Raw genomic sequence first — 27,828 nt, forward strand, 5'->3', positions numbered from 1 at the left:
TATTCACTCTTTTCATAGGTATGGCAACTGTTCCCTCACTTTTGGTTAAACCTGGCTTAGTACTGCTGGTACTACAGACACGTTTTAAATTGTTGTACAGCCAAATATGTCAATTGTTTTTCCTTTGATTTACTTACTTAACAAAAATAGTGCTAAGTGACAGGGCATTGTGGTATTTTTTTTTTTTTTTTTACCAATATTATTTAAACTCCATATCAATCCTATGTAATGGGTATGGCTCTTAATCTCCCTCCCCTGCCCTTTTTAAGATGAAGAAACTAATGTTAGAGAGAAAGAAGTGCCTTGACTAATGTTACCCAATTAGTAAGTGGTAGAGAATATGAACCTAGTACAGGTTCTGATGCTAGCCACTATGCTACACCATCTCTGGCTGTGGCATTAGGCTCCGTGTGTATGTTTGTAGTTGCTTCGTAAGTGTTCACTGAGTCTCCCCAATCCTTCAGGGCAAGTGTTATTTCTCCGAGTTCCTTCCCAGTTCCCTCCTCACAGCAACTGGGCAGGGAGTACCCAGATACTTCATAAATACTTGTTGATTGAATGAATTGATTTACGGTAATCTGGATTCTGGATCATCAGCTCACCCTTGTGTTTACGCTCAAAGAGGAGCTGACAGGTTCTATATTTCCCTTTTGCCTCCGGCAGGCGACTTGATAAGCGCAGGTTTGGCTGGGCACCTGAGCTCATGCACTTCACTCCACTGGTTCAGCCGTACTTTCCCTTCCCACACACCCCTCCTTCCCTCTTCAAATAAACTTCCTGGCTCTATTCCCTGCTGGAGAAATCGGGTAAGCCTTTTCCCAGGCGCCGCCCTTCAGGACCTGTCACGCAAACACCAAGAATGCAGGTGAGGAAAACCCCGGGAGAGGAGGACCAGAAACTCCAAGTGTGGCTTGGCCGAGCCTTGGCACTCACCACGAGGCGCGGAGGGGCTTCCAGCTGTGGTGCTGGGTCCCTCCTGCAGGAAGGGAAGGAAGCCGGGAGCTTTTTAAGTCCTTATCAAGTGCGTTCTCTTGTTATCTCCGAGACTCTGAGTCCACCCACGACGAAGGACTTATCTTTGACCATCATCGCCCCCTTTCTTCTCATGTTCAATCATTGGGCAGAGCCTCTTGGTGCTTCCTTTGAATGTTCTTGTGCACTCATTCCTCCCCGTCTCCCTGGCTAGGCGCTAATCTGGTGGGTCTCAGAGTATAGTCCCTGGACCAGTTCTGCAATGCTTTCTGAGTGGTTCTGAGTGGCAGCCATCACCTGGGAGCTTGTCAGGGATGTGAATTCTCAGGGCCCAGCCCAGACCTACTGAATCAGAAACTCTGGGGGTGGGGACCAGCGAGCTGGGTTTTAATTGCCCTACAGGTGCTCATGGTAGAAAAATTGGAAACAAGACGAGGATGAACGAAGCAGGCAAACATTTTATGCCATAACTTTACCACTTAGAGGGAACCACTGTTTTAATATTTTAGCATTTTTTTCTAATTAAAATATACGTTAAAAATAAATAATATTTATTCCCTTTTGTATGGGTTCTGCAATGCTTTCTGAGTGGTTCTGCTTGTTTTGGGTCTTTGTTTCCTCCTTTCCTCTCCAAAATTCATCCTGGGTCCATGGTCCCTTCCACGTTCTTCCCCATCCCCTTCCTCCAAATTGACTTAGACTTGACATAGGGCACTGTGTGTAAGTTTAAGGTGCATAGCCTATTGATTTGGTACATTTATATTGCAATATGATTGCCGTCATAGCTTAGCTATCTCCCTTATGTCACATAATTTTTTCTAGTGTTTGGAACAATTAAGAGCTAATCATTGAGCAAGTTTACTGTTTATCATAGTTTTGCTGTCTATAATCACTGTACTGTGTATTAGGTCTCCAGGACCTATTTACTTACCAGTTGCAAGCCATTCTTTCTTTCAAACTGTTTGGACTCAAAAATGTTCATTGGTTCCTCTTGTCCTCTGAATTAGTGCATATAAACTGCTTACCTTAGCAGTTCAAGGAGTGTTGCTACAGGATAGTTCCACTCTTACCCACTAATACACATGCTCCATAAAGAAACTATCTCTGGCACCTAACCATGTACTTGGTAGGCACTCAGTAAATATTCAGTGAACAAATGCATCTTCTAATACAGTCAAGTCATATTTGATAAATCTGTTTGTGCCATTCATTTCTCCTACCTGGAACAGCAGTGTGTGCTTTGTGGTGCTTTCTCAGAATGCACATGCCTGGGACCCATCCTAGGAGATTCTGACCTTGTGGGGCGGGGCCCTGGGTATCCCTAGTAGAGAACCTCAGGTCTGTAATACCCCTCCCCCAATCCCACAGGTCAAACAATCATCCACCTGTATTAGATATCCTCTTTCCAAAGTCATCTCCCTCTTCTCCCTAGTCCTGTTGTACCAGGTGGTTCCACCATGCCCCCTGCCTCAGCTGTTTGGAGGGGGCGAGCAGAAGGGAGGAGTCACCTGACTCAGGCTAAGCCAATCAGGTGATTTCCCTGAGAATTTGAGCTCTTGTGGAAGAAGGAGGCAGTCTGAAGGTGGTGGGTGCTAAAGTCAGAAGGTCCTCAGGACTTGGTGAGCGAGCAGAGGAAGTGTGGAGCAGCTGGTGAAAGAGAGAGATGGAGACAAAGATAACCTGATGATGACCTCTCAGTTCCGCACAGCCCAGCTGTGCTGCGTGCCCTGGGCTGACCCAAGTCTCCTCTTACCAGGAGACTGACTTCTAAGCTAGGAGACGGACTTCCCAGGCCTGCCTCAGATTCAGGCCTTCTCACCAGCAGCAAGTGCTCTCATTCACCACCCATCTACCCAGTTGTTACTGCCTGGAGCAGGATCACTGGGCTTTCCATGGAACCATTCCATAAATAATCATATTGGCCACATAGTCAGCGATGGGGGAGGGGCTTAATGTCCCAGGGCAGAGAAGCGTGTTGGAACCGAAGGCACAACACGTGAGAGGGAGAGGAATTCCTCTCCAGGCTGGGATCCGGGTGCTCACTCTTCATCCCATGCCCAGAGGGGACTGCAAAATGGTCCCACCCGGTCCTCAGCCAGGAAGTAAGTGTTGCCCACAGTGAGTTCTGGGGCACACTTATAATCCTGCTGTCAAAGGTGTTTTTAAACAGTTCCACTTGTTTCTGGAGGTTTCTAAGGACCTAAGGCACAAGGATGCTTTTTGAAAGTTCAAGAGGGTAATTAAAGAGATTGTTCCTAAATGCATTTGGCCCCTGCCCCCTTTTGTCAGGGAGCATGTCCCTGAGCCAGGATTCTATGGAATTATTAGGTAAAAAAGCCACACTACGCCTGCCTTTGGCTTTCAGTCAAGGGCTGGATCCCCCATTTCAGACAGGACGACAGGCAGGCAGCCATGTGTACACTCTGCCCTCCAAATCAGGCCTGGCTGGTCCACACTTCAGGCCACATTTGTAACAAAAGAGAGAGAACTCAAGAAATATGCTAGAAACAAACCAAAAACAAAAAAACAAACACCACCCAGAAGAAGGCGGCGAGCTAATAAAAGGCAGCTTACCTCACCACACTCCACCCTCTGCTTTGTGGCTTCTTCTGGCCCAGGGCTTGCTCGTCGTTTAAGATTTTGTTCACCTGGGATGGCTGGTTCAGGCACTGGAGGCTTACAGCTTGCACGGAAAGAATGACACGTGCAATGACCTTCAGATCACATCCTCTGGGTTTGAACTCTGAGAAAGAAGGAACGTGTCGGGGTGGAAATGACACGCCACCTCCACTTACTGAAAAGAGATCTCTGGCTATTTGGTGTGCATGTGGCCGCGGGCTGGGGGGCCTCCTCGCTGACTATTCCAGTCAGGCTGGTCAGGTGTGAGGACAAAGGTCTCTCCCTCTCCCCCAGGGCTGCTTTGATGGGAGATTCAGCCCTCCACTGATATGCTGATGAGGGGTGGGGCCTGCACTGAGGCTGAGCTCGGGTCCTGGCTGTGCTACCAGTTCTGACTTCAGAGATGATCTAGTTTGTTTCTCTGACCTCACACCTTTGCTTCTTGGCTGGGGTAAGTCACATCCAGGGCTCGGTAATGCAGGGGGTGGGGCTGGATGAACTCTCTGAATCATCTGGTGGTTGAGATTTGCCATGCATGGTACTGGTAAGTAAGGAGGCCTGTGGGGAAGAGTCCTCGCTGAAGACTTGCCACCCACCATCTTACGGGGAATGACTCTTAGGTTGATTGGGGGGTTCCTTCTTTTTTGAAATCAGAAAACTAAAAACCTTCTGACGCCCCGTGGGACTTGTCCCCCACCCCATTGGCCAGGTTATGAAGTACTGCAAGCCGGAGAGGTTTCTGAGGGAGGTCGCTCAGGCCTTCTTACTGGTGGTTCTGCAATTTTCAGATGGCTCCTGCGGGTTCAGGCAGGGGTGGCAGAAGTGACCTGGACTTCTCTTCTGTGTTGCAACCTGCTGATTTGGCTACGTGGGCGCGTGGTGCGAACATATTTTTATTTATGTCACCACCAGGGTGTCTGTCCTGTGGGACTCTCCTCTCCAAGGCTGTACTTACTAGGTGTGACTTGAGCAGCGGGTGGCCATGCTTTAAGGGAGGAACCTTAAGACTTGGAGTGGTTGCCGAGCTCTTTGCTGGGTGCCCCATGTGACTCATGGGGCTCTTGAGAGCTCAGACTATGAAGGAGAGGGAGCTTTTCGCTGGAGGTTTAGAAGTGGGTCGGGCGATGAGCACAACCCACTGGAGAGGCTCTCCCGGCGTGGCCTTTGGGATGGGGCCCTTGCTCTGTAATCCGTAATGGCCACCCTTCCTCCCTTGGCAGAAGAAAGGCGTCTGCACTCGCCCCCGGGGAGCCGGCCACCTGGGCCTGAGACCGCGGTGCTTTTGTGCCTTTTCTCTTGGGGCGCGAGGTGGGGCGGCGGCGGGGGAGCTCCGGGGAAGGCCCCGGGAGTCCCGCCGGGACGCCTTAGTTGGGGAGAAGTGGAATCTCTCTTATCCCCCCTTGCAAGCCTCGCCCGCCTCGTAATTCTTTTTATTTTTACTTTCGAGCCATGTAAGGTATGCGGATGGGGTAGCGGCGTTCCGGAGACACGTAGCCAGCGGCGCAGAGCCGGCCCGCCCGCCCGCGTGGCTGAGCCCGGGGAGAGCCAGGCCGTGCGCCTCCGGCCGCACCAGCCACGCCGCCCGCGGCCGGGGCTGCCCCGGGTCGTGGAACCCCGAGCCGGTCGCCCGCGCTCCGCGGGGCCGCGGGAGACGACTCCGTGCGGCCCAGCCCGGCCTGGTTCCCGGCGGCGACCTGGGGGCGCCCGGGCGAAGGCCAGATCGCGGGGCGCGGGGAGCGGGCAGGGCTGGCCCGGCGGGGTCCGCACCCCGCGCGCCCCAAACCGCCCGCGGCCCGGCCCACGTTTTCCCTCTCTCCCGCTCCCTCCGCCCCCTGCGCTCCGGCCCTCCCCTTCGCTCCCCTCCCTCCTCCCTCCCCGCGCTCCCCCTCCTCCTGCCTGGTCATGTGTCGCCTTTTTTTGTTTGCAGTGGAAACAATTTCTCGCCGCTCGCTCGCTCGACGCGCCCCGGCCCAACGCGCCGCGGCGGCGGAGGCGAGCGGGAGGCGGGACGGGGCGGGGAGAGCGGCGGGCCGGCGGCGGGAGGAGGAGGAGCAGGAGGAGGACGCGCCGCGCGCCGACTGGCCGCCCAGGTCCCATGCCGCGCCGCGACCCCCGCGCCCCCGCCGCCCGCGCCCACCCGCGGCCGCCCCCCGCCGCCCGCCGCCCCGGGCTCGCCGCGCCGCGCCCGCGCGCCCTCAGCCGGGCCCCCGAGCCATGCCCGCCGGGCGCCCGCCAAAGTTTGTGGGCTCCTCCCGCTGAAGGGCAGCGGCGCCCCCGCGCCCCCGCGCCCCGCTCCGGCCAGGTGAGTGGGCTCCGCGCTCGGGCCGGCGCCGGGGCGGCACTGGGTGGCCCGGGGCGGAGGCGCTGGTTCGCCGCGGTCCCGGAGGCGCCCGCACCCGGCCGGCGGGGGACTCCGAGTGCGGCTCCTGGGGGAGAGCGCGGGGCGGGCGGGGAGTCCGGAGCCCCCCGAGCCGGGAAGTTGCCGGGTCCGAAGAGTTTCCTGCCCCGACGTGTGAGCTCTTTCCCGCTGCCAGGAAAGACGCCCCAAAAAGAACGGAGTTGGTATTGTCCGCGGAGGACAGGCAGGATCCCCGCCGTTCCGGGCGGCGGAGGCGGGGAGAGGGTACCGATCCAGACAACAGACACCCCAAGATGAGGAACAGGCTGCTAACAAAGATACCCTCCCCCACAAACTGCAGGCTTGGCACCGGCGGGGTGCGTCCCCCGAGACTCCCCGAGGCCCGACCCCTCCCCACCCCGGCCCTCTTTGGAAGCCTCCTCGGGTCTTGGAGAAGTTGGGGGGACGGCAGGCTTTTATTGATGTGTTTTGTAAGGTTCGCAGCGGTGCAGCCAATCAAAGGTTTATGACATCTGACCAGCAGTGAAGGTATGCGAGCTCCCAATTGCCGTGTCTGCGGGGAGAAGAGCAGTTTTCCCCGTTGCCTGGCAACGGCCGCTGATGGACGCGGGCCGCAGCCAATCGCCGCGCCCGCAGGTCCCCTTGAAATGTTTTTGACAAGTACAGTAGACGGAGCGGAGCGCGTGCGTGTGCGCGCGTGCGCGCGGAGGAAGGAGGGAGGGTTTGGGTGTCTTTTCTTCCTCCCCCCCCCAACTCGCGACTGCCGGGTTAGGCTCGGGGAGGATTTCTCAACTTTTTTTTTTAAAGTTCACTGCGAACATCTGTGCAGAGCTGGGCCAGTAATGGCTTTGTCAGTTATTTGGAGACATTCTGAGAGCGGGCAAAGAAACTACTTTCCTGCTGCATTTTTGTCCATTGAAAAGCAAAAAAAGATAACGAGACCCAAGTCATAAAACAAACAAACAAAAACTGAGGTGTGTGTGTGTGTGTGTGTGTGTGTGTGTGTTGGGGGAATGCAACCAATAGTAAACCGAGACGTTGTAAGGAGGTCACTAGTGAGTATATGATGGAGCAACCTTTTTGGCAGCAGATTCAAGATGTTTGTCTCACTGCAGATTCACATGATCCTGGATTTCCCTCAAACCCCCCCCCCCCCCAAAATTGGGTGGAAAAGATTTGGCGAATTATGTAGTTTGAGTATAATAATGGAAAACTCAGCTGTGGTTTCTGGGAACTTTTTAAAAATGGAACTGGAGTGATCAGCAGTTCTGGCTGCTGTTGCTTTAGAACAGGGGCTTGTAGGGATGCCTTCACCGTTGAAGGGCACGAGCAGGGGACGGACAAAAACGTGCAGATGATCCAAGGGAACGGGACCCTGTGATCCTGCTTTCTTAACTGTTTTCCTAAGAAAACCGTACTGCCGTCAGTGTTTGTTTAAAACAAAAGGAAACATGGAGAAGAGCATGTTAGTTCCTTTGGGAAGCTACTGACAAACTAAAAAGAAAGAGAGCAGCATGTTGTCATAGCAACAATGCAATTAAATTACTGTCAGCCATGATATAATTTTCCTGTTTGGAAGCTGGGGAGACGAAAAACTTTCGTCTAGAGCTAAAGTTGACTTCAGTGGCTGGGTAGTAGTTCTCTTTTGTACTCCACTGTGTGGATGGATATTCCTAGTTATCCAAAAATTCGTGTTTTTTTTTTTTTTATTGGGATCTGAGGAAACTTTGAGAGAGACAAACCCAGTTTTGATTGTTTCATAAAGAAGGCAAAAGCATTATCAGCCTGGTCTCTGTAAACCCCCACGCCTCAAGATACGAGCTTATTCTTTAAAATGTGTCATGTGCTATTCAGGTTAGTACATGACAGAAAGAAATACTAACTTGGATGAACCTGAGGTATGCAAACTGCCCTGTCCATGGGACTTCGATGCCCATGGAAGTTTCTTTGGAATTGGTCATCTCATAGCTGTTCCAGAGAGTTCCCCCCAGGCCTTCAGTCAGCAGGTTCTGTTTGTCTGCTTTTTGGCAGAGGGAGGGTGCACCCGAGGTTGGTTCTGCGACTCCTGGGGTTGGCTTTCTAGAATCCAATTCTAGAGCATCCCCAGCTGAAGGGCAGTTGTTTTCCTAGTGTCAGTGGACATTTCCAGCCGTAATCATATTCTTTGCTTTTGATGTATTTTTTTTCCCCCCTTGGATGGATTGCTTGATCTTCTCCCTGGTGGGGGGCGGGAAAACATAAAACAGACACGTGTCTTACACCACGCACATTGTTTGAGCGCGGCAGTCGGAGAGTGGGAGACCTCGCTTCATTATCTCCGCTGTCCTTTATGTCTTACACGGAGTGCAAGGGGGCCATTCTATTTGTGGACTCGCCACCTCCTCAGTGTCTTCTCTCATCAGATATTTTACTCCCTGTTCTAGGTCATTGACAAAAGTGGGGGCGGCAGCGGAAGAGAATCCTGGAGCCACTTTTGTTGAATTTGCGGGCCTGCCTGCCTCCACGCTGCCCTTTTGCTCTCCTGACTTTTCCCCACCAATCTTCATCTCGGCGCATGGCTTTGTTTGCGTCGTGTCTGCCGTCCTTGCTTTTCCGTCCAGAGTGTCGTGTCCCTATACAATTAAATGCATTTATTGCTCCAGTTCGAACCCACAGAATTCAAATGTAATCAAAGTTAAATGTAATTAAGTGTTTGATCATGATTTGTGGATCGGGGGTGGAAGGGAGAGAATCAAGTAAAACATATCAAATTGATGCTTGTGGCCACCGTTTTAATTCAGGGGTCTTTGTATGGAAACTCTGAAAACACTGGCCTTAAACTTAACTTTTGAGAAGGACCGGAAGCGACAAAGTGGGGTTGTGCGTTGAGCTTAGTAGGTAGAGTGTAATCACGAGGCTTGAAATATTTGTACTTGTGCATGTATGTTCCTGTGTTAATAGAGGAACGGAGGCAGCAAGAAATAACTGATCTTCCCAGGGTCCCAGGGAGAGTGTTTGTAGATCCAGGGAGAGAAGGCATATGGACTTGCCCGTCCTTATTGATGTGTTGAGGGGGGTGACAGTTCCTGAGCTGTATGCACGATAGACCCATTTTACTTCCTGAGCACCTCTGTGGGGCAGCATCGTGGGTTCGCATCCCTTGGGGTAGGAGCTGGGAGGCGTGTTCCTGTGTAGGAGGAGGGGGTCCTTCGAGGAGGCGGCGGCGGGGGTGGGGACCAGAGGACTCGGCTGCCTTTCCGGTTTGCGTGTCACTGACTTTTCTCTGTGGACTGTGTTTATACCAGGAGCCTTCACGTAGATGGGTCCAGTCATGCCTCCCAGCAAGAAGCCGGAAAGCTCAGGAATTAGCGTCTCCCGTGGGCTGAGCCAGTGTTACCGGGGCAGCGGCTTCTCCAAGGCCCTCCAGGAAGACGATGACCTCGACTTCTCCCTGCCCGACATCCGCCTAGAAGAGGGGGCCATGGAAGATGAGGAGCTGACCAACCTGAACTGGCTGCACGAGAGCAAGAACCTGCTGAAGAGCTTCGGGGAGTCGGTGCTCCGGAGCGTCAGCCCCGTCCAAGACCCGGACGACGACACGCCCCCGTCCCCCGCCCACTCCGACCTGCCCTACGATGCCAGGCAGAACCCCAACTGCAAGCCCCCCTACTCCTTCAGCTGCCTCATATTTATGGCCATCGAGGACTCCCCGACCAAGCGCCTGCCGGTGAAGGATATCTACAACTGGATCTTGGAACATTTCCCGTATTTTGCAAACGCACCGACTGGGTGGAAAAACTCAGTGAGACACAATTTGTCGTTGAATAAGTGTTTTAAGAAGGTGGACAAAGAGAGGAGTCAGGTAAGTCTCCGCGTCTGGAACTCGAGCGTTTCCTTTCTCTGCCTAAAACTTTTCAGTTTCTCTCCATTCGCAGATGGTTAAGGATTGTCACGTCCCCACGCGGAAGTGGCGTTTCATTCATTTAGTTGTAAAGTTTCTCTCCCTTATTACGCACGTTAATTAAATACTGTTTCTCCGTGTTTGTGCCGGCTTGAGGTTTTCCCACCGTGGCATCTGAACATAATCACAAAGCAGTGGTGAGCACACTGCCCGCTCTTCCCTCAGTGCGGACCGGTCGGCTTGGGTTTACGGAACAAAGGGGCAGCCATTAACCAGGAGATGTATGAATGTGGTTTTTGAGGAAAATTGCCAGGAAGAACGAGAGAAAAATGGCATCGGTGTTCTGCCTGCATTTGAACTTGGGGAAGGGCGGTCTCTCTGGGACCCTGGGACACATGGACAGTAATGGACATTGGGAGGTGTCACACTTGAGCATCACATTACGCACCAAGGACAGACGTGAATTGCCCAGGTGACCTTTTGTTTTATTTAGTTGATACTCACCAGAGGATATTTTTAGAGAGAGTGGAATGAAAGAGGAGAGACGCACAGAGAGAAACTTCTATTGGCTGCCTCCCGCACACGGGCTCAGTGCCCCTGCAATCCAGGTGTGCCCTTGACCGGAATTGAACCCCGAGACCCTTCCGTCCAAAGGCTGATTATGCTCTATCCACTGAGCCAAACCTGCTAAGGCCCAGGTGACTTTTGAAATCCGGTGTTTACCTAAGTGTTTGGCAGCTTTGGAAAAACTAGGGGAGGGTAAAGTTCCCGCTGGAGACTGACTTAAAAAAAAAAAAGTTGAAGTTTGATTTTTAAAGCTTTTGAGCTTCGTGGCCCAGGAGAAGGAAACAGCTTTCATGGTCTGCTTTGCCTTTCTCATAACGCGATAGCAGGTCCGAGAGAAAGCAGGCCAGCGGTTCTGAAAGGTAACACTGCCACAATCAAAACGAGTGGCCAGACAGCACACTCTCCACCGTTTCCCAGCTTTGTTTTTCGTTAACGGTGCCGATGGTCTGCATTCCCCTTTTTGAAGTTAGGTTCAGACACAGGACCACTGTGGTGTGGGGTCAGCGCTGCTGTGCAGGGCTGGGACCTTCACTTTCTCTCTCTCCAGAATCATGTTGCTGTTTCCGTTAGAATCTCGAGCCTGAGAAAATTCTACTTGTCGTGGCATGGCGATTATGGATAAGGTGGTGGGGCCATTTTTCTCCTCGTTCAGGGTGGGGCGTGGGCAGTGTGCAGGGTGTGAGGAGGGCGGTGCCTGGGAGGGGCAGAGGCGGACATGGTGGCTTTGCCGTTAGTCCCGGCGCAGGTGAGGCCTCAGTGCCATGTTCTTGTGTGAGCATTCCTGCGTTCTGGGCCCGTCCTTCGCCAGGGCCTTATTTGTACACACCTGTCAACTCCCTGTAAAGTTGTCGGGTGCTGGCATCGTCCCCAGGTGTCCATGGCGTCCACTTCTCTTCCTCCTCCCTCCCCCATCTCCGGGCGGGCGTTTGGAGACCAACCGCTCTGTTGAGTGGTTTTTAGGTTTTTTTATTAATGTCAGGGAAGAAGGGAGAGGGAGAGAGAGAAACATCAGTTTTTGAGAGAGAATCATTGATTGGCGTGACTGCCTCTGCACTCCCCCTGCTGGGGATTGAGCCTTCAACCTGGGCACATGCTCTTGACAGGAATCAAACCTGGGATCCTTCAGTCCGCAGGCCAATGCTCTGTCCACTGAGCCAGGCCGGCTAGGGCACTCTGTTGAGGGTTTTAAGACCATTCTTTGAACTGAGAGGAAATCTGCTGCTTTCCTGTAAAGCGCCAAGTCTGGTATTAAAAGCTCCCGCAGAGGTGGGTCCTGGGGATGAGAAAGGGAAAGTCCTAGAAAGCAGTTTCAGGGTTAGAATGTGGAGAAGAAAGTGGTGTTCAGTCCCCGTCCCCCGTCCCCCCTCCCCCCCAGCCCCCCAAAGCCACATGTCACCGTTTAGGTTGGGAACGGGGCTTTTCGTTTGGTGAGAAACGATTGTGCAAGTTGCCACACGCCCGGGTCTCGCTGTTTGCAGTCCTGCTGGCAATTCCGCAAACGCCCTGACAGGTTCACCGAGCGGCTCCGGAGCTGGCGGGGCCTGGTGGCTGCTTCTCTGGCCGCAGGGGTGGAAGGCGGGCAGAGGGTGGTCTGTCCCAGGGAACCCTCTCCCCGATGCTCCCTCCAGGGGTGACTGTCGTCTTCTCAATAAATGCAGCTGTCGCCTGTTGAAAGGGATGGGCTCGCAGGACCGAAGATTGTGAATCTCAGGAAATGTTGAGTTCTGGCTTCCCAGCCACGCCGCTGACCTGCGCGGACACGTTTCTGGTCAGATGCCATCGGTTTTGCCCCGAGAGTTTGTTCCCAGGCTTAGTGGTGCTCTGAGAACAACACAAGGAGTATGGGTTTTCTCTCCCCTTTTCTCCTCTTTTCCGGGGTTGCCCTGGGGGCGGCCAAGGGGCTATTCTGGGGTGCCCAGCCTGCCAGGGACGTCCTGTCCTCCAGGGAGCTGAGCAGAGCCGGAGGCGTACCCCTTGACACTCTGCCCGGTGCATCTTCCTTTGCCTCTCCAGGTAAACTTGTTTTTTCCCCAGGGGATTTTACTTGGCGGCAGCTGCCACACTGGGGTTCGGCTACAGCACGGTGACAGGGACTCAGTGCACCCGGATATTGGTGGGAAACATTGGTGGGAAACGGGAGCATGGGAGCCTTGCACGTTGTATTCATGGACGTAGTAGGTTATTGCTCTTTTTTTTTTTAAAAAATAAGCTTAAAAACTTTTTTTTTAAAATATATATCAATACATTTTATTGATTTCTTTACAGAGAGGAGGAGAGAGGGATAGAGAGTTAGAAACATCGATGAGAGAGAATTATTGATGAGCTGCCTCTTGCACACCCCCTACTGGGAATGTGCCTGCAACCAAGGTACATGCCCTTGACCGGGATCGAACCCGGGACCCTTCAGACCACAGGCCAATGCTCTATCCACTGAGCCAAACTGGTTTCGGCGGCATTGCTCTTTTTCAAAAATTTAAAAAGTTTTAAATTTGCTGTGACTGGGAGAACACAGAATGCCGTGGGATCCTGGTCCCTGAGGGTTGGAACATGGACCCTTCCGGACACGTGTGTCGCTGGGATTTTGGCCCTCAGGAACATACCAGACGGCGTCAGAATCACCCGTGGCTCTTCAAGTCCATGGCCGTGTCTCGACCCCTCCTTGGAGATTGCGATTCAGTGGGGGTGAGGCGGGTTGGGGAAATTCGGAGTCCCAGTAAGCTGTTTTCACACGTGATTCTGACTTGTAGCCAGATTTGAGAATCCCTCAACTAGAAGCTTTTGGGTTCTTTCCAGTGCCGAGATTCCATCAAGAACATATTCTCATGAATGAGCAAGTCGGAATATAAATGGTTTTGCTTCTGTTTTATCTCTGTCTCTCCCTTTTTGTGGTTTTTATCTCTTGAAAGAACTTAAGAGAGTTTTATTTATTTTTTTTAACCATGGAATTGAGGACCTTTGCCCAAATCAATCAAGGTAGAGTTTCAGAGTTGGAGGTTAAGTCTCATACCTCTTTAAAAAAGACCTTAGTTAGGACTATAAGATTAGCAAGTGCTACCCTCTCTGACTACTTATAAATAAGAGTAAAGGGCAGTTATTTATTTATTTTTTTTATCAACTGAATAATAAATGGTTCAGGTATGTGTGTTTTTACCTGTGCTTTTTCTCAACTTCCCTCTTGCCACTTTAACAAACATACACACACATTGCTCTCTGCCCGGCCAGTGTGGCTCCATGGTTGAGCGCTGACCTATGAACCAGGACAAGCATGTCAAACTCACCATCTGCCAGCTGTGTTTGACATGCTTGAACCATGGTTCGATTCTTGATCAAGGCACATCCCCAGGTTGCAGGCTCCATCCCCAGTGTGGGACATGCAGGAGGCAGCCAATCAACGATTCTCTCTCATCATTGATATTTCTCTATCTTTCCTTTCTTCCTGAAATCAATAAAGATATATTTTCTTTTGAAAGGGAAAGACTGTGCGGTCTGGTGTTGATGAGCAAATCCCTAAAGCTCAGGGTAATGTTGGATGGTGGGACATGCAAAAACGGGATGAGGCGTGTAAGAGTGGTCTCTGGGGCAAGTGATGATCCTGTTTCTTCCCTGAGCTGGTTCTTCTGGGTCCAAGGCTCTCATTGATGTATCTGTCCAGTCTCTCCCCACATTAAGGGCTCAGAAAATGTTGCATTCCCTTGGGCAGGGCTTTGTGGTACCCGGGTGAGTCTATGAGATGCCTCTTCGTTGATGTACTGCCTGCATACCTGACCAGCAAGAAGCTGGTCTCGGCACCTCCCCTGTTGAGCTGAAGAGGCTTTGGGATTTCCCTTGGAAATCACTAGCTGCAGGACAATTCTCTGCAGTAAATAACATGGGAAGTTGGCACACTGACCTCCTATTTGAAAGTCGTGAGTTTTGCTTCTTTCACAAATGGCAATGGGTCCTTTGGATTATGCCACTCTCTCTCACGGAGCCCTTGGTCCTCTTAATGTTCTTCTCAAACGTTGGCAGGTGATGGCAGGTTTTAGATTTTTATAGGAAATTCCATGCCCTTCCCAATGGACAATGGACACAGAAGATAATGTATATTTGAAAGCCTAATGTAATATTTGTTTTGATGATACTGTGTTTATTGGGCAGGCAGGCCTTTTGTGTTTACCGATTTTGGTTTCAGGCACCCTTCAAGGATTTTATTCTTATTTCCACCTTGTCATTTTTAACTTACTTGCTGCTTTCCAGTGAGTACTGTCCCTGTAATAGCTGATCCCTTTTCTACATTTGTTTCCACACCAACTGGAAGTTTCTCGACTTAGGCTGTTCCTGTGGAATACCTCCATATTAGTAGGCCTTCAGGATCTCACTCCTTACCGTCTTGGGGACTTCAAGCCCCCTCTGCTTATTCTTCAGTAGGATAATTTGGTGATGCCCAAGGTTCAAATAAAAAGGGAGATCTGGCTCTTGCCTTTTAGGAGCTTACATTCCAGGGAAACAGGAAACATGACACAAAATAAAAAGCCTAAGCCACAGCACGTACAGGAAGTTGATCAGTAAGTGGTGGGTGTCATCTGAGGTTTGTCAGGGAAGCTTCCCTTTCCCAAAGAGGGCCATTTGCAGCCGAGATGAAAGACCGCAAGGAGCAGGCTTTGAATATTCCTTTTTGGGGGAGCACGTGAGTAAATTGCTAACAGATTTCTTCTGCTTTGGGAATGAGCTGGAGATCAAGAATGGACTAGTGAGGATGACGTTTGACTGTTGTAGAAAAACCTACGTACGTAATAGTGAGTTAAACAAACAAGCGCATCGCTCTGGCACCCAAAGGAGGTCTTGGTCGACAGAGTCCCACCCCGTTCCATCTGTCATTCTGCCCAACTGTTCTTCCTTCCTCAGGCCTTCTCACGGCCCAAGATGGCATCCGCTAGTTTGTTCCCATTATAGGAAGCAGGAAAGAGAACGCAGGAAAAGACACACACACACACACACTCAAAAAAGTTTTTATTTTATTTTTATTTCTTACCATTGAAAGGAGTTTTTCCAGAAACCACACACTCTGTGCTCATCTCTTCGGCTAGAGTTTGGTCGCATGACTCCCCTTAGCTTCAAGGAAGTCTGGGAAAGGTAGTCTTCTACCTGGGCCCATAACAATCCCAGATTCAGTGTTGGTTCTGTTACTAAGCATGCATGGGGTTTTCTGACACGGAGGTTTGGGTACTTGGGAGGTGAATGTTGCTGGACCCCAGGGATGTGCTGGAACAGGGTCAGAGACGAGGGCAGGTGAGAGATGTGGCCTGGGATGTTATGTAAATAATGAGTATGCGGAGTTGGTGGGGGAACTGAGATAGGAAGGGGGAGAACTTTAAATTGCCCTAGTAACTCAACTAAAGCAGACCCATTTTTTTTTTCTTAAACATTTCAGTTAAGGTTTTGCCTCGAGATATTTTGGTTAAATTGCATTTAAAAATCTTCAAAAGCAATAGCTTGATAGAGGTGCTGATGTATTCTGTGCCACATATGATAAGAAGAAAAGAAAATATATGGGTGAAGATAGAGAGGGATGTAAAGTTGTTCTTTTAATAAGAACCTGATGGTTTGCTGTGTGAGATTACACAGGTCCAGGGGCAGATTGAAGTCTTGGGGGGGGGGGGGGGGGGGAGAGTGCTCTAGGCACGCTTGTTTGAGTACCTTTGCTTGTGAACCCAGCGGGAGACCAGTAAATAGGGCAGAGTGACTGCTGTCCTGGGCGGGGGAGGGGGGGAGGGGGGGTGGCTCTCCAGTTACCCTCCTTCTTTGCTTTTCTCCCGCTGATGTGGAAGGCTCCCTCTGGGCCTGGTGGGGTCGAGTTGAGTTCAGTGCTGCCTGCCTTTTATTGGAGCCCCGGGAAGTGCCTCCTGGAAGGCTGTGACTGAAGGTCCTCCTCCAGGGACAGGGCCCACAGGTGATTGAACGCATGTCATTAGGCAGAAACAGTCGGCTAGCAGCACGCTTGTATGTACTTTGTATTTAGAAGGATGGGAGAGGCCAGGTCACGTGTGCACTGACCACAGTCATGGCTGTTGTGGACGGGTGGAGTGGGGAGGGGTACACCCAGAGTCCCCCGGAACCAGAGCACAGGCAGTGTGGCAGAACTGGGGTGCGGAGTCACACTCAGCGCTCCTGGGATACTTCACGGAATGCTGAGTTCCTTCCAGAATCTTCCATAGATGCAGTTATGCAAGCTAAGAACCTCTGTGCATAGCCATGACTCTGAGAGCCTATGCAGAAGCCTTAGTTTTGCAGAGTAGAAACCAGACTCTGCGCGAACAGAACGAAGTAGCTGCAGTCGTTAGAGAGGCGTTTTCAGCGGTGGTTCATCCTCGCCACACACGTCTGGGGAATGCTGGGCTGGGGATGCAGTTCTGATCTGTGCCAGTTCCCTGGCTGTTCCCCTATCCGTGGGGGCCAAGGGTGGGCGAGAGGAGGCCCATGTAGAACAGTAGATTCCGATATGTGTCAGATAGTGCTGATGCATGAATGAAGAAAGTAAAACAAGGTCATGTACTAGAGAGGGGTGGGGGAAGGTTACCCAGAGTGGGTGGCTGGCTGCGTCTTTAAGGACAAAAGGGCTGACGCCATGCAAAGACCTCGGTCAGAGGAAACAGCACGTGCAAAGGCCCTGGGTGGCAATAGCTTGAAATGCCCGAGCACCTGCAGGAAGTGAATGACAGAGAGGAGCGTGAGCCGGTTGAAGGGACAGAAGGGAAAAACATCTGTTTGGGGGCTCGTTTCCGTGGTAGGTTCGAGGTGATGGAAACGACTGGTTTTGACCGGGATTGAGGTTTGCAGAGGAAGGTGGGTGGGTAGAAGTGGATTGGGAAGTGGGGTGCAGGTCAGGGCGAACGTTCCCTTTTGACCGTGTTAAATCTGAGATGGCTTTTGAACATCTTAAGTTGGAAGTTTAATATGTGAGTTTCAAGCTCCGTAGACAAGTCTGGGGTGCGGTGCATTGATGCTCAGTGGGTGAAAACCAAAAAGTATTTCTGGATTAAGCCTCCATCAGAAAAGAGGTGAGATCAGACTTCTGTTTCAGTTCTCTTATATTTCCACTGGTGTTTGACTAGAGAATTTATTCTGGGGTATTTTAACATGGCAAATGAAGTCAAAAGAGGTTTATGTGTAGAGGAAGAGATTCGGAATCATTGAAAAAATAACGTAACCTGTAGTTATTGTAGTTCTGCAAACAGAGGAGAACAAACCTTTGCTTTTGGTAAGGAGGGTGTAACTTCTAAAAGCGCTCAGGGCCGGCAGCATCTCTGGTGTGATGAGAGAAATGCACTCCAGGAATCGCCCCGGTTAGCAAAGCCCCCTACCTAACCCGTGACTTCTCTGCGAGTTCCCTGCCATCTGGTCCCTGGCTCCCTGGCTGGAGAGAGGAATTTTTCTTGTATACGCGTCTCCATGGCAACGAGCTTGCCCGTTGATATGGAAAGTAAGCAGTTGCCTTAGCAACGGAGTTGCTGATGTGGTGGCTTCCCTGCTTTCAGGGAATGGATAAGCTGACCAAACTAGTTTAGATGCATCACGTAGGGCAGGCGGGCGCCGGCCCTGCCTGTGTAAGATCAGCCCCGCTTTCAAAGAGATCGCAGGCCCGCTCTTTTCCCGAAGGCACGGCTCACCGAGGTAATAAATCAGACCAAAGCAGCTGCTGTCAGCTGAAATAGATTACAAGAGGGATCTCCTGGTGGAATTTATTTAGTTTCAGGACGTATTTGGTTGCGAGAAAAAGAAAAAGCCCCTCGCGTGGGCATAAGGAAAAGAGTGCTTGTCCCAAGCACATGATAGATACCCAGTACGGGGACCAGCGGTGAGGGGCAGAGCACGCCTCGGGTCCATGGTGATTGCAGTTGCTGCCTCCACCCCTCTGCGGCCACATGGATGCGCATCCCTGCCCTTCGCTGGGAACCTGGTCCAGTCCCCTCTCTGCAGCCTGGCTTCCCCTGGGTGGCTCCTAACCTCTGCTACCTCACGCCCTTGGCTTGCTGTGATGGAGTGTTGGTGCCATTTGTCGTAGTTACAGACACACCGACCTCTGGATTAGATGTTCAGCCCTGGTCCCCCAGGGGCATGGTCCCCAGATCAAGACGGCTTCTAGGACTGTCCCTTTGTCTGGAATAGGGTTTGAGCTTGAAGCATGCCTGCACTGAAATGTTTCCTGGAAAGCCTTGGGTCTTTCAGACACATTTTTTCACGATGAAAATAAAAATAAGAAGGAACGTGGGAGCATTTATCTTTGTGTCCCCACAGGACATCTCTCACGGTGACAGATGAGGATCCCAGAGGACTCTGGGACCGTCCTGAGCCCCTTTCCTGCCGCTTGATCGTCTCTGTGATGACTTCATCCTCCTTGCATTTCGTATCCATAAATTTGGGGGCTGCTGGTTCCCAAAACTAGCAAGGTTTTTCTTTGGTGGCTACTTCTTCCTGCAAGCTGCCCTCAAATTGCCTGTAATAATAGGGTTGGGTGATCACCAAAAATTACGAACTCCAGCCCCCTGTTGTAGACTGGCCTAGACGCCAGCTATCCAGTGCAAGCCGTCCTGGTTTTCAAGATCAAGGAATTGGCTAATGGTCTTGTTAACCACCGCGTACCAGCCCAGGTCACTGCACTGAGATTTTCAACATGGGGCACATGTGATCCCTCTATGCTGGGACTGGAGATACATATACAGAGATCACAGGACTCTGGCTGGAGGAGTTGGGGCAAAGATAAAAAGAGACCAGGCAGGTTAAGAGTGGCATTTGCCAGTTGTCGGGGGATGGACCCCTGGCCCCATTACATGGTTTGGGACTCCAAAGGAGAAGACCCCTAAAGGTTAGCAGAAATCAGGAACCCTGGAGCGGAGACAGAATTTCATGAGCTGTGGCCAGGAGAGGACTGGTGATGGGAGAGAGGAGGAGGTCACCGGGGTCAGGTTGGACTTGGGTGTGGAGATGCAGATGGGGGAAGACTGAGTGTGGAAATGGAATTTGGAACCGTTTGGAATTGTGTGAGGCGTTTGTATCTGTGGTTTTGCCGCTTCCCAACCACGGTAAAGCAGTCAGCATGTTCTTTTTGCAGGTGGGGAAACAAGCTCAGAGAAATTCCGTGGCTAGCCAAGGTGACACAGTCAGATGTTGAATCAAGATCTGAGCCACACTGGCCAGGTACATCTTGTCCATTTTTGTGTCAACACGTTGCCTGGCATTTAGTAGGTACCTTTAAAATACCATATGAGAGAATGGATAGGCCATAAGCCACCAATTCAAGGATCTTAAAGTAAACTTGGGCTCAGCTTTTAGGGAACACTTGAGTGTTTACTGTTACTAAGGTTTGCTGTCCTCTTTGAGTAGCTTTCTCTTATTAGGATGAGTTGGGTCTCTAATTGTTTTCAGTTCACTATGATACTGTGGGTTTGCCAAGATACCTGCCTCTGCCTACCTTCCCTGGCCAACAGCTTGCTTCCTTCCTTCCCATGTTGGCACTACTACCACACTCTTGTCAAGAAATACAAAAGAGCCAAAACCGGTTTGGCTCAGTGGATAGAGCGTTGGCCTGCGGACTGAAAGGTCCTAGGTTCGATTCTGGTCGAGGGCATGTACCTTGGTTGTGGGCACATTACTAATAGGGAGTGTGCAGGAGGCAGCTGACCAATGTTTTTCTCTCATCAATGTTTCTAACTCTCTACCCCTCTCTGTAAAAAATCAATAAAATATATCAAAAAAGAAGTACAAAAGGAAGAGAGGAAATCCAAGTCTTAGTACCCAGTGTGGTGACAAAGGACGTCTTACAGTTGCTGGAGAAAAAGGTGGCTCAAATGAAACAGGAGTCAATGCCCTGTGGAATAGACTTCCTTGTAGCTAATACCCAAAGGTCTGTCACTTTGCTAACGGGAACTTGAGCTCAGCAGATGCTCATTTGTGGACGGGGTTCAGCAATCTCTTCACTGGGGTCCTAGGAGATGTGTGGCTTTCTAGATGAGGCATCTGAGATCCAATTAGTGCACGTGACTTGCTAAAATCCCGCCTGTCCGGTCAGAGAGCCCACTCTGCTGCCTCTTGTCTGATGCTTTTCTCCCTGTGTCATCTCACTGCTTCCTACCCTCAAGGACTCTGATTGATCGGAGACAACGTGGACTGCGGCCGTTGACATGGGGTCTCTTTTCCTTCATGTGTGTTACTGTGAGTCACTGAATGTAGTACATCTTTTTATAAGCGATGTATCAATTCTGTTTGTGACCTTTGAAAATATGTTCCACTCTAACAAATGTTTGTATTAGTAGGTACTCACGGTGTTCTTGAATTTTAGTCTCTGAATGAGTCTGTGGATGCTATTTTGAGTTACCTGCTCATTAGGACTGTAACCATTGATGCCACACAGCTCCTTCCTGGCGAGCAAAGGCTCCCATTCTGTTTGTTGACATGGATGTTATGTGTAGAGAATGCAGATTGCTCAGCAGTGAGTACAGACAGTCCTTGAGTTACATTGGGCCTGACCGTCATTTCGTGGTTACGTCGCCATCTTCCATTTATTTATTAAAAAAAAAAAAGTTGTCATTTTGACGTATGTACATATGTACTTTATTGATTTTTTACAGAGAGGAGGAGAGAGGGATAGAGAGTTAGAAACATCGATGAGAGAGAACCATCGACCAACTGCCTCTTACACACCCCCTACCGGGGATGTGCCCACAACCAACGTACATGCCCTTGACTGGAATTGAACCTGGGACCTTTCAGTCTGCAGACCGACACTCTACCACTGAGCCAAACCGGTTTCGGCTGTACTTATTTATTTATTTATTTATTTACCACAAGTAAAGGTCAGGAATTGTTTTTTGTAAAAATTTTTTTTTTACTGTTTCACTTCATTATCACCGGGTATGTGCTCCATGTGAGTGATGTAGGTGCTTATGTAGGTGGGTTCTGCTCTCCGACATAACCTGACGATCTACTGTAATCGGAGGAGCGTTGTGAGGTTCCTTACTCAAGGATCTGTCTTGATGAAGTCTACATTCATTGTCTCTGGTTCTTCGACTTGTTGTAAAGGTTTTTCTCCCCATCCTCTCCACTCCTGTGCAGTGCCTGGGACTTCCTCATAACTCATTCATTCACGCAGCAGGTGTTGTGCGCATGCTTATAAGTAGCCTTTGTGCGAGGCAGCAGGAAAACAAGGATGGTTCCAGCCTAGTGGGAGAGAGAGGCTTAAGCACACATGCAACATGACTTAGAGTGCCTATGCATGGTGCTGTGGGCGGGGAGAGGTGACTGGCTCCTGGTTCTTGTGTGAGTTGATTGACAGGGCATCTGTTGCACAGAGAGGGTTAATAGAGAAAGCTGGGGAGGTGCACAGCGGGCTGAGGTTGATGTTAGGAATCTGGGTTTTAGAGCTAACCTGGTCACCAACCAGCTCTGTGACCTTGGGCACGTTCCTGGGTCTCTCGGAGCCTTTGATTTCTTCACTCAGTTCAGTAAACTTTCTGTGTGGGCCCGTTGTGTTTATTCACTGAGTTTACTCGCTCGTTAATCTGTACGCCGAGTGAGCCTAGAGTTGGCCTAGATTCCCGGTCCCCAAACTCCTGACCACAGAGATAGTATCCTCCTCACTCCATGCTTTTGTCAGACACGTGGGATGACCATTAGGTCCAGGTCCAGATCAACATCAGACAGCCGGAGTGCCGAGAACGTTTCTTCCTGAAGCACGAGACTGGCTATGGCAGCTCACACAGCAGTGCTGTGCGTAAGCCTGTGATTCACGAAAGGCTTTGGGCGGGAGCAAGAAGGAAGACCCATCCTCTCAGCACTAACTCCACAGAAGACCCTTTCCGTGTGGAAGCCACGGGACTGTGTTGGGAGTGACCTGCGCTGTGATTAACACTATGAACCAGCCAGTGTGGCTCAATGGTTGAGCAGCAACCCAGGAACCAACAGGTCATGGGTTTGATTCCCGGTCAGGGCACATGCCCGGGTTGTGGGCTTGATCCTCAGTAGGAGGCAGCTTATTAATTACTTTTCTCTCTCATCAGTGTTTCTATCTCTCTATCCCTCGCCCTTCCCCTCCCTATAAAAACAAATGAAAACAACCAAAAAGAAAAAATATCAATGAAAACATTTTTTAAAAACTGTGAAATCGCATAGGTAGGGACTCACTAGCTGTGCCTGCATTGGATCTTGGGGCTCCCTGGGGCCCCCTGGGTCTCTCGTTCTCACCTGTATCCTGTAGTCAGCAGTTTGGACCTAGCTCTTCTGAGCGCACTATCAGTGCTCACCGGACCCCGGGTTTGAGACCAGCAGCACTAAGTAAGCATCCTATCCCTGGGGAACGGGGATTGTAGGTGTGTGCGTGGCCCTGCGGGCACCGTTGGCACACACGTGTACCTGGCCGGATTGCTTAGGCAAGGCCTGTCCACCTTGGGCTGTTGGTTTCTTTCTCTCGGTACATCTCTCTTGACCACGTTGTTCTTTGACCAGAAAGCATTTAATTTCCAGCCAAGTGGGCGCTATGAAGGGCATGTGTGATTTTCCTCTACTTCCTCCCCAGGTCCCTCCTGCACAGGCAGGCCAGGCCACACCGGGCTTTCTCTTCACTTTTGCTCCTCCGTCCCCGCCATTCCAGACAAGCCTGCCGTCTGTGCAGACTTGATTTATTGCCAGATGGTTATTTTCTTAGCAGTGGCTGAGTTTTATGGCATGTAATCCTAGTTGGTCTGTCTTTTTTTCTCTCTGTGCAAACTTATTTGCTTGGCACGCTTGGCACCGTCTGTTTACCCCGGTGTGGGGGTGTGTGGCTGAGGTGGGTGGTTCATGCCTGTCACCTGGCCACGGGCTGCTTGAGGTGTGGGTTACCCTCGGCGAGTCAGAGACAGCCAGGGAGGTTTCCAGATAAATCTGTTCAGAGATGGCGGTTTATTCATGCAGCGCCAGTGTTGGATTCCTCATGGCGTCCTGCGTCCGCCTGTGTAAGCATGCGCTTGCTGTTGAGCTGTGTATCCCAAAAATATGCGGAAGTCCCAACCCTCGGCACCTGTGGGTGTGGCCTTATTTGGAAATAGGGTCTTCGTTAAGGTGACCAGATGTCCCGCTTTCAGCGGGACAGTCCCGATTCTGAACAGTTTGTCCCGCATCCCACTGCGTTTTTAAAAAGTCCCGAATCGGTCACCTTAGTCTTTGTAGACAGGATCAAGTTGTGATGAAGGTATACAGGACCTGGGGCTTAGATCAGCACAATCAGTGTCCTTACGGGAGAGACACAAATGCGCTTATGGGGAGGACACCGTGGGAAAGTGGAGGCAGAGGTTTGAGGGATGGTGGACAAGCCAAGAAGCTCCAGGACTGCTGGCGGCAAGGAGCTGGGAGAGGGCGTGGAACACCTGCTCTTCCAGAACTTTCAGAGGAAACTGACCCTGCAGACAACTGGAATTTGGACTTCCAGCCAGAACTGTGAGAATCAATGTCTATTGTTGGAAGCCACTGGTATTTTTTTTTTTTTTGGCACTTTTTTACCCGAACCCTAGAACCCTGTTACAGCAACAGAACAAAGCAGCAGTGAGTTTCTGCCTCCACAGAAGACTTTGGGATAAAGTCTGAACAAAAGGACTTGGGATGTGCAGGGGGACTGTGTTCTTCTGCCCAGGAGGGGCCTGAGCTCAGCCTGCACAGGCCCTGTGGCCGCACGGGGAGCTGGTGATGGACAAGGATCCTGCATCCTCCCCTCCCGAGGTTAGATCTTCCCCACTCCTAACACCCCTGATGCAGTCCATGAGAGACCTGGCCAGTTTAGAGGGCAAATGGCTGGGTTCCCTCTTCAGATTTCTAATATATATGTATGTATTTTATTCATTTCAGAAAGGAAGGGAGAGGGAGATAGAATCATCAATGATGAGAGAGAATCATTGATCGGCTGCCTCGTGCACGCCCCCTACTGGCGATCAAACCCACAACCCTGGGCATGTGCCCTGACCGGGAATCGAACTGTGACCTCCTGGTTCGTAGGTTGATGCTCAGCCTCTGAGCCGCCATGGCCAGGCTTCTCTTCAGTTGTTGATGGCGAATGTGACAAAATGAGATTTTAAAAGGTTTTGGTTGTATATTTGCTACACAACAGCACAGACCACCGAAAAACACAGATACTTACAGTAGGATTCGGTAACAGTAGCAAAATTACAGTCATAAAGTAGCAACGAAAATAATCTTATGGTTGGGGGTCACCACACCATGAGGAACTGTATTAAAGGGACTCGGCATTAGAAAGGTTGAGAACCACTGCTCTTTAATGAAGGCATTTTATAAAAGGCTCTTCTCACTGCTTCTCTTCTGAGAAGGTGTGTATGGGTGACGGAGCAGGAGGAAGGCTTAGCTTCTTCGGTTTATTTGAAAATCCTCTTTTAAACTCAGGGCATTCATCTCACCGTCTCAAAGCCTACCGTATTTTCTGGAAGGCGCTCTTCCTGATAGAATTGCTTTTCTTGGCTCACGCTCCCTGCTTGAGGTGTGCACAGTCCTGTCTCAGCCATCACCCTCGTCCTTCTCTGTCTCAGGGGCCCTCTCACTTGCTATTCACACCCTTACATGCATTGTACCTGCAGGTGGTTCTTACCACCTAGAGATCATTGGCACAACCAGGTGCCCTGCCTGCCCAACATTTCTTTTTTTTTATTTAAATATTCTCTTTTTTTAAAATATATATTTAAAAATTTTTTTACAGAGAAGAAGGGAGAGAGATAGAGAGCTAGAAACATCGATGAGAGAGAGACATCGACCAGCCGCCTCCTGCACACCCCCTATCGGGGATGTGCCCGCAACCAATGTACATGCCCTTGACCAGAATCGAACTTGAGACCTTTCAGTCCGCAGACCGACGCTCTACCACTGAGCAAAACCGGTTTCAGCCTGCCCAACATTTCTACTCTGAGCCGATCTAAACCTTGGCCCTGGAGGGACCCTTGCTTGGAATAACGTGTGCTTGAGCTTTGGATGGAAACCTGAAATCCCGAAACTCGGTGTACAACTGCGAGCGCTCACGTCACATGTGCTTCTGGTACAGAAGCGGACGGGCTGGCTGGATCCGATTGTTAATGCATCGGCTGTTCCGTTCCCAGGGACTCCGTGTTTGTACGACCCCGTTTTTCTAAGCATCTGAGGGCACTTTTGTCGAGTGTCTTCCATTTGTCTGTTATGACAGCGTTTTATGTCTGAGCGGCGGCCGTGCCCTTTCGCAGGGCTGCTGCTGGCGGAGGAGGACTCGCCGGCCGCCCTTGAAAGCTGAGGTCAGCCTGGGCTGGCCGTGGGCGGCCAGGCTGCTCCCCGGGTTCAAGGTGATTCTCGCCCCCAGAGTCCTCACCCTCCGTAATTGGCTCCAGGAGGCCAAACGTAAATAAGCAAATGCAGTTAGTTCCCTGCGCACCAGTCCTCTGGATGGCGGAGGGATGAATTGCTGTTACGCTCAGCCATCAGAGAGAGAACTTTCCGGAGAGACTGCCTGGGGACACTGTCATCTCACCCGTTCTGAAGCTTTGAGCTTCTTTTCTTTTCTTTTTAAAAAAATATATTTTATTGATTTTTTACAGAGCTGAAGGGAGAGGGATAGAGAGTTAGAAACATAAATGAGAGAGAATCATCCATCAGCTGCCTCCTGCACACCCTCTACCGGGGATGTGCCCACAATCCAGGCACATGCCCCTGACCGGAATCGAACCTGGGACCCTTCAGTCCGCAGACCGACAGGACGTTCTATCTACTGAGCCACACCGGCTTCGGCTGAGCTTCTTTTCTTCCGTCAGGGACCCCCTGTCCCCAAAACTGCTCAGGGCAGGGACTCTGGCGAGGAACTGGACTGAATGTGAGCCTGGGCTGTGCCCTGTCGCTGGCTATCCCTCCGGCTGCGAGGACTTTGGGGGAAATTGGGGGCGGTGCCGCTCAGGGCCTCTCTGAGAATGGCGGGGACTTCAGTGTCCGGAGATTTGGGCCATCCCTGTGGATTCAGTTACTTTGGAACCTTTTTGTGCCGTTTTTATTTTCTGTAATACTGTGTGTATTATTTTGCTAGGCTTTCCCCCCGCTAGAATAAAGGCACATTCAATAATAAGAATTCTCTGGTATCCAATACAAAATGATAGTGTTGTCAGTTTGAAGAAAAAGCAAATTGTCTGCTGTGTGGGTTGGGATTTCCTCTTTAAAAAAAAAAAAAAAAAAAAAGCAGCTTAGAGAAAATCCCTGAACATAGTCTCCTGATTGAAAAATATATTAGTGGATTTCACGGCTTTATCATTTTCTTAAAGTAACAGAGTTTGTGTTTTTGTTTTTTTAATACTTTTAAAACATTGTGTGTATATGTATTTGCTATTCAAACATATGGCTGGAAGCATTCCCAGTGCAAAATTTGTTATGGTTTACAAAACTGAAAAAAAGTCTTTATTTCATAAAATTGTCTAGTTGGAAAAATCCTTATTATTTCTTAGGTCTAACCCTGTGCCAAGGGCCAAAGGGCAGGGGTCCCCTGTGTAGCCATGACCAGCCGGATCATTTCTGGGAGACCTCTGTGATGGGCTAGCTGACATCACATGCAGACACCTGCAGACCACCCTCTGGATGCGAATTTCCCTTCCCACGCATCATCATGTGAACGCTCCCAGCCACCCCACCTAGCCTGCCGGCCAGACAATGCATCCGTTTCAACAGCTTTATCTCCGTAGCATGTTTGTCTGTGTGTGTGTGTGTGTGTGTGTGTGTGTGTGTGTGTGTGTGTAATCATTTGGATTGTTGTGGGTGTACTTTTTTTTTTTTTAATATATTTTATTGACTTTTTACAGAGAGGTAGAGAGGGAGGGATAGAGAATTAGAAACATCATGAGAGAGAATCACCGATCAGCTGACTCCTGCACACCCCCTACTGGAGATATGCCTGCAACCAAGGTACATGCCCTTGACCAGAATCGAACCTGGGACCTTTCAGTCCGCTGGCCGATGCTCTATCCACTGAGCCAAACCGGTTTTGGCTGTTGTTGGTGTACTTTGCCCTTATTTTATAAAAATCACAAATTGAAGAGGTTAATAGTAAGAGTTAGGAAGAGCATAATTCTCCTAAACACACCCAGTGAGAAAGAGCTGGGACTCTGGGTGTATCTCCTGGGCCTTGATTGGGTAACTGGGGAGTCCTGGGTCTTGGAAGGAGAGAGGGAAGTTAGAGGGCGTGTGTGAAATGCCGGAGGGAGGAGCTGTGGAGTCAGAAAGGGTAGGTCTCATTAGGGATTTCATAATCGTCCTGCCCTTGTTTCTTTAATTTTAATTTTTATTTTAAGCCCTCTGAGAAGGAACACACCTTTATGCTTGTGAGGTGTGTTTTGTAACATGTTTTTTTGTTTTTTGTTTTGTTTTACTTTTTCTGCATTTTACTTGCAAACTCATTTTGAGGAAAGCACCACAGATG

The 27,828-nt window shown here is 50.4% G+C and overlaps 1 protein-coding gene across 7 annotated transcripts in view; it reads left to right on the forward strand.

Annotated features, from left to right (window-relative positions):
- The window catches only part of FOXN3 (forkhead box N3), a 346,858-nt gene that overhangs the window by 142,012 nt on the left and 177,018 nt on the right, over window positions 1–27,828 (forward strand). For 5 of the 7 annotated variants that reach the window (XM_045573490.1, XM_036429153.2, XM_045573537.1 and 2 more), the window contains exons 1-2: window positions 5,750–5,893; window positions 9,235–9,791. In XM_045573490.1, coding sequence (XP_045429446.1) covers window positions 9,249–9,791 — 543 coding nt within the window. In that variant the 5' untranslated portion in view covers window positions 5,750–5,893; window positions 9,235–9,248. Of the gene's footprint in view, window positions 1–5,749; window positions 5,894–6,454; window positions 6,479–9,234; window positions 9,792–27,828 lie in introns of those variants that run through there. The other 2 variants (XM_045573573.1, XM_045573555.1) reach the window with 2 other exon arrangements.

This window comes from Pipistrellus kuhlii, unplaced genomic scaffold, assembly GCF_014108245.1.
Source record: "Pipistrellus kuhlii isolate mPipKuh1 unplaced genomic scaffold, mPipKuh1.p scaffold_m20_p_1, whole genome shotgun sequence".
NCBI classification, from domain to species: Eukaryota; Metazoa; Chordata; class Mammalia; order Chiroptera; family Vespertilionidae; genus Pipistrellus; species Pipistrellus kuhlii.